This window comes from Bubalus kerabau, chromosome 10 (assembly GCF_029407905.1).
Source record: "Bubalus kerabau isolate K-KA32 ecotype Philippines breed swamp buffalo chromosome 10, PCC_UOA_SB_1v2, whole genome shotgun sequence".
Classification (NCBI taxonomy): domain Eukaryota; kingdom Metazoa; phylum Chordata; class Mammalia; order Artiodactyla; family Bovidae; genus Bubalus; species Bubalus kerabau.
The window spans coordinates 108,161,566-108,167,565 of NC_073633.1; the positions used below are offsets into that span (position 1 = coordinate 108,161,566).

General features: G+C 43.8%; 1 protein-coding gene across 5 annotated transcripts in view; it reads right to left on the minus strand.

Moving 5' to 3' along the window:
• SPG11 (SPG11 vesicle trafficking associated, spatacsin) overlaps positions 1 to 4,419 on the minus strand; it is a 76,148-nt gene extending 71,729 nt beyond the window's left edge. For 4 of the 5 annotated variants that reach the window (XR_008699818.1, XM_055538940.1, XM_055538942.1 and 1 more), the window contains exons 1-3: positions 4,166 to 4,419; positions 1,584 to 1,768; positions 497 to 721 (exon numbers count right to left, since the gene is read on the minus strand). Coding sequence is in view for 4 of the 5 variants with exons in the window: in XM_055538940.1 (XP_055394915.1) it covers positions 497 to 721; positions 1,584 to 1,768; positions 4,166 to 4,368 (613 nt within the window). In the remaining variant the exon portion in view is untranslated. Of the gene's footprint in view, positions 1 to 496; positions 722 to 1,583; positions 1,769 to 4,140 lie in introns of all 5 variants that reach the window. The other variant, XM_055538941.1, reaches the window with a different exon arrangement.
• Between the last annotated feature and the right edge of the window lie 1,581 nt (positions 4,420 to 6,000).

A 6,000-nucleotide genomic window follows, 5' to 3' on the forward strand; every position in this document is an offset into this window, starting at 1 on the left:
ATCTAAGGACAAAAAAATCTGTGACAGTTTCCAAAAACAAACTTAAAAAAACGGTTATGCAAACAATATGATTTGCTAATACGACAGAAGCATTAGAGGCAGTAAGAGAGAAGATTATACTCATACACAAAAATGCGTGTATTACATCATAAGCAGTCATCTAAATCCCTCCTGGAACAAGCACAAAACGGATATTTAATAAATAATATTTTAAATAAATGGGTAATACAGAATATACCCAATTTAAAAACATAGATAAGCTGGATGGTTATAACTATGAAAAAATGTATATTTATAAACTGAAAAATATCTGAATAGAATATAAAGCAATGCAGCTGAGTATCTGAAGTTCATGAACAGCTTTTTCTCCGAAAGTTTTACTGAGAAATTAACCATTCCACCTATAACCCAGTCTCTAAACTTAAAAGCCTAAAAAGGCTCATTTTCCTAGGTATTCTCCTCCCACCGACATCAACATCTTTACCAAAAAGGATACAGATCCAGCCTAAACTACTCAAAACAAAGAGAATTCCTCTACAGAGCTGCGTGTCAATAATCCTGTCCACTGCCTGCGCAGGTAAGGGTAATGTGCAACAGCTGAGTACCCTAATCTCAGCATCTCTTTCAGGAAACATAACATGTAGGACAACACATTTGTTGATGAACAATAATGATGTGTTGTTGTGAAATGACAGAATCCTCAAAGATAATAAGGAAATACCTATAAAACAAAAGGATATTACATCAAACTCACTGGTCATAATTTTACAACTGGTAAATCTGGTGCTGTTAACACAAACAGATGAAACAAAAAGGAATCAGCATTTATCTTAGTCCAACTCTAGACAATTACTGATCAAACTCAGCTAAGCAAGTGGTCACTGGAAGGTAGGTGAGGGAATGAATGAAGATGACCTACGATCTCTGTGCCTTCTGTTTCTGGCCAGAGTGTAATTTAAAAACCCACAAGATGATTAAAAAAGGTTCTTACCCACGAAACCCCAGAAGAACCATCACAGACTCTTTTTTTTTTAAAAGGAAAAGAAGAAACATAAGCAGGGTGGCAAGAATGCTACTGCCTTAAAAATAAATGCCTGAGTGCTTTGATTTCTGCTCCCTGAAGCCCTCAGGATAGGATGTAGCAAACAGCTCTGTGACCAGTCCAGATCAGCAGATTAACCAAGAGAAATATAACATCAGCCACAAAAGTGAGCCACATGTATAATTTTAAATTTTCCAGTAACTGCACTGAAAAAAAAAACAGGTAAAACTAATTTTATTATATTATTTACTTCATCTTCAAAACATCAACATGTAATTAATACAAAAACTATTAATGAGATATTTTACTTTTTTAGTACCAAGTTTTCAAATCTGGAATGTGTACTTGACATTTAAAGGACACATTAATTCATATTAATTACATTAACAGCTTAAGAGCCTCGTGTAGCTAGTGCCTACTATACTAGACAGGGCAAATATCCCTCCCTGATTTTACCTCTGTAAGAACTGTTCCCAAAATATATAAAATTACATAGTAATACAGATTCAAACATGCTGCAAGACTACCTGCAAATACTTACTGATATTTTGATCTTCAACAAGCTTCTGCAATGTCTCCTCACTATAGCTATATAAAACGGTTGCATCACATCTTCCATCTTCCAAATTAAATTCACAGATGAGCAGTTCATAATTTTCAGTAAGAGCAAGCAGTCTGGGCTTGTTGTTTGGTGTCCCACTGTGAGGAGAATCCTCCCACACAAACCTAAGGAAAAAGTTTAGACTATTATTATATTCTACATCCACAATAATACTTACCCACAATGGTGAGGGTAAAATGGCAGAAAGAGAGAACTTTTTGGTTCACCTAATAGCATTCATTCTGTACACAACCTAAGGGAAAGTAAACTGCTCTAGATTTCAGCCCCCTTTCCCTTTCTCCTTCCCCTTTCTCACTTCTTTCCCCTCAACATCCTTCAGGGCAACATAAGAATACAGGAGTGGGTGGTGAAGAGGGGGCAAAGAGCAAGAAATGGTGGCTGCTCTTATTCCATTTCATCCTAAATCCAGACTGATGATATGCTTAAAGAAACTGTCATGATCAAGGATAAGTTTCAATAACCGAATGTCTATTATTTTTAAGAGATGGTCTTCACAATTAACAAAAAATATGTTCTGCTAACATAAACGCTTTCAATCACTTTTTTAAAAAGTGATTATTGCATTTATAGACTTTGAAGACTTTAAAGAGGCATATCACAGAATAAGTCTATCCAACAGAACTTTTCATGAGATGGAAGTGTTCCGCGAATCTCCAAGGTCCAATACAGTAGCCAACTGCCACATGGGGCTACTGAGCACTTGAAACATGCTCAGTGAGTGCAACCGAGGAACTAAATTTTCAATTTTAAGTCACATGTGGCTAATGGCTACCATATGGGGCAGTGCAGTTATAAAATATATAACGCAGTAGAAAGTCAACATACCAATACGACTAACAAGGATGGAAAAAGACTATTAATGCTACAGCTTCAAATTAAATTGTTACATTTAAAAATAAAAAAAACCCAGATTTTGAAAACAATGCAGATGAAGCTACATGTTGATAAAGTTTCTTTTTTTTAAAAAAGCTTTTTTCCACAAAAGTAATAAGTTTTATATCTAAAAACAGTGAACTTGGTGCTACGTCAGAGAAAAAATACTGACATTTTGTATTTTTGTCTTTATACCTAGAATGATGTTTCATAAAGAGCCAATACCTGACTGTTTACACTGAAATCTGAAAATGTCAAATATGGAAATGGCTAAACAAATTAAAATACATTTAAAAGCAAAATACTGTGAAACGAGTAACATCATTAGCACATGGGACCATATTGCCACGTGGAAAGACAGATTTTTTTCAGGGAACAGATTACAGAATGCACAATGATTCAACAATATACACAAAAGACCGTGTATATCGGTATAGTCTACCAACATGCGATTCTGGCAGAAAAGTGAAAGTCGTGTCCGACTCTCCTGGCATTGCAGGCGGCTTCTTTGCAAACTGAGCTATCAGGGAAGCCCCACTGGTAGAAAAGTAGGAAGCAAATTCTGTACCCTATAAATTTGTCCTTATTTTTACCCTATGAATTACTCGAATTAAAACTTAATTCAGTTAAAAAAAAAAAAGCTAAAACGTTGTCCTCCATGCTCTTCCTCCTACTAATCTGCATTAGCTTACATAAGCCCCCAATTATTTCCTGTCAGTTCTGCTTATCTTCTGTCAGGGTCTCCGACTCACTCCTCTCGTTACAGCACTGTGTTCATCGGTACTTAATAATGCCGAATCAACTAGCTTAAGGAGAGAGAATCCTTTTCCTAGCAGCTAGAGACCAGGGTAAAGAAAACATGAAACCCACTGAAGCATTCAGGGATTTACCAAACGACTCTCTACTGCGAGGCACTGTTGTAAGACCTGGGGATTCCAAGACTATTTGGCTACTAAAGCCGTAAAGAAATTTCTAAAACGTTTTATTAACGAGTCCAAAGCCTCGGATGGCACTCTCAACCTTAACGATATAAAACATTAAGAGTTACAGATGACTGAAATTGTTTCTTTTCTGTCTTACCGACCACACAGCCCCACGTGTATTAAGAACTGTCTGACTCCACCTTTCAGGCACTACTCCTAGGTAACGAGCAGCGCGCATAATAAGCACTTGTTAGGAAAATACATTGAGCAGAAAATGCAGGCTCTATCTATCCTTCAAAGGGGAGCGGGGAGAGTAAGCCCCAAAGTGAAGCAAACAGCTATCTGTATCCCGCATTAGAATAACAACAGGACAATGGAAATGAGATGATGCCCCCCGGCTGGCGTCTTCAACAAATTTAACTGAAGAAAATGGGCGTGGGGTACAGCACGGTGACGAGAAATCAAACTCTGTAGAACGAATAAAAAAGCTCAGAGCCCAAACAGGGACTCCTACAGCTCCCCGCGTGCGGAGAATCTGGGTGCGGCCTCCGCCCACCGGGAAGGGAAAGGGGGAACACGACCACCGTGCGGCTCTGAGGGGGCCGGGCCCGCCTCAGGCGGGCGCCCCGCCGTCACTCCGCTCCCGCCGCCCCCAGGCCAACAGAGGCGCGCTCCCTCACCGCCCGGCCCGGCCGCAGCTCTTACTGCCGAAAACAGCCTTCCAGGCGGCAGTCGCCCCCGCCTCGGCCGCCCGGCGCCAAGGGAAGTACGTGAAGGCTGCCTGCGGCCGTCAGACTCCCCAGGGCCGCCTGCTCTCTGTGCAGCTGCGCCCGAGACCCCAGTCGCCCTACGGCCTCGGCGGGGACCGGCACCAACAAAACGGGCAGTGCCCGCTCCTGCGCAGCCATCCTGCCCCACCGCCCCTTCCGGCCCGCGTGCCGTGTCCTGCGCCTGCGCGCTGCTCCCGACCCGGTCTCCGCCTCGTGACAGCCCCCACCCCCCTGCCGCGTCGTGCGCCTGCGCAGTGCGCCGACCCGCTCTCCGCCTCAGGACCCCCACCTCCCGTCGCGTCGTGCGCCTGCGCAGTGCGCCGACCCGCTCTCCGCCTCAGGACCCCCACCTCCCGTCGCGTCGTGCGCCTGCGCGGTGTGCCGACCAGCTCCCCGCCTCTTGACCCCCGGCGCCGCGGAACCGAGTCTTCGTTTGTTTCAGGGAGAGAAAGTTGGAGGTCTTCGTTAGCGGTTGAAGAGGGACGTGGCAACTATTTTCAATGTTACGTCACCCTCTGCTCTCTCACCCTTGCTGCCGCCCATCTACTGAGGCCAGCCCCTGCCTCTGTATCCACTTCAGTTCAGCTCAGTCGTCTCCGACTCTTTGCGACCCCATGGACTGCAGCACACCAGGCCTCACTGTCTATCACCAAGTCCCGGAGTTTACCCAAACTCTTCTCCATCGAGTCAGTGATGTCATCCAACCATCTCATCCTCTGTCTCCTCCAGACCTCAATCTTTCCCAGCATTAGGGTCTTTTCAAATGACTCAGCTCTTTGCATCAGGTGGCCAAAGTATTGGCGTTTCAGCTTCAACATCAATCCTTCCAATGAACACCCAGGACTGATCTCCTTTAGGCTGAACTGGTTGGATATCCTTGCAGTTTCAGGGACTCTCAAGGTTGTCTTCTCCAACACCACAGTTCAAAAGCATCAATTCTTCGGTGCTCAGCTTTCTTTATAGTCCGAAGGCGATAGCACTCTTGCCTGGAAAATCCCATGGATGGAGGAGCCTGGTAGGCTGTAGTGCATGGGGTCGTGAAGAGTCGGACACGACTGAGCGACTTCACTTTCATTTTCATGCATTGGAGAAGGAAATGGCAACCCACTCCAGTGTTCTTGCCTGGAGAATCCCAGGGATGGGGGAGCCTGGTGGGCTACCGTCTATGGGGTCGCACAGAGTCGGACACGACTGAAGCGACTTAGCAGCAGCACATCCATACATGACTACTGGAAAAACCATAGCTTTGACTAGTTGGACCTTTGTCAGCAAGGTAATGTCTATGTTTTTTAATATGCTGTCTAGGTTGGTCATAACTTTTCTTCCAAGGAGCAAGCGTGTTTTAATTTTATGGCTGCACTTACCATCCGCAGTGATTTTGGAGCCCCCAAAAATAAAGTATGCCACTGTTTCCACCATTTCCCCATCTGTTTGCCATGAAGTGATGGGGCCAAGTGCCATCTTAGTTTTCTGAATGTATAGTTTTAAGCCAACTTTTTCACTCGCCGACTTCACTTTCATCAAGAGGCATTTTAGTTCCTCTTCGCTTTCTGCCATAAGGGTGGTGTCATCTGCACATCTGAGGTTATTGATATTTCTCCCGGCAATTTAGATTCCAGTTTGTGCTTCTTCCAGCCCAGCTTTTCTCTTGATGTACTCTACATGTAAGTTAAATAAGCAGGGTAACAGTATACAGGCTTGGAGTACTCCTTTCCTGATTTGGAACCACTCTGTTGTTCCCATGTCCAGTTCTAACTGTTGCTTCCTGAC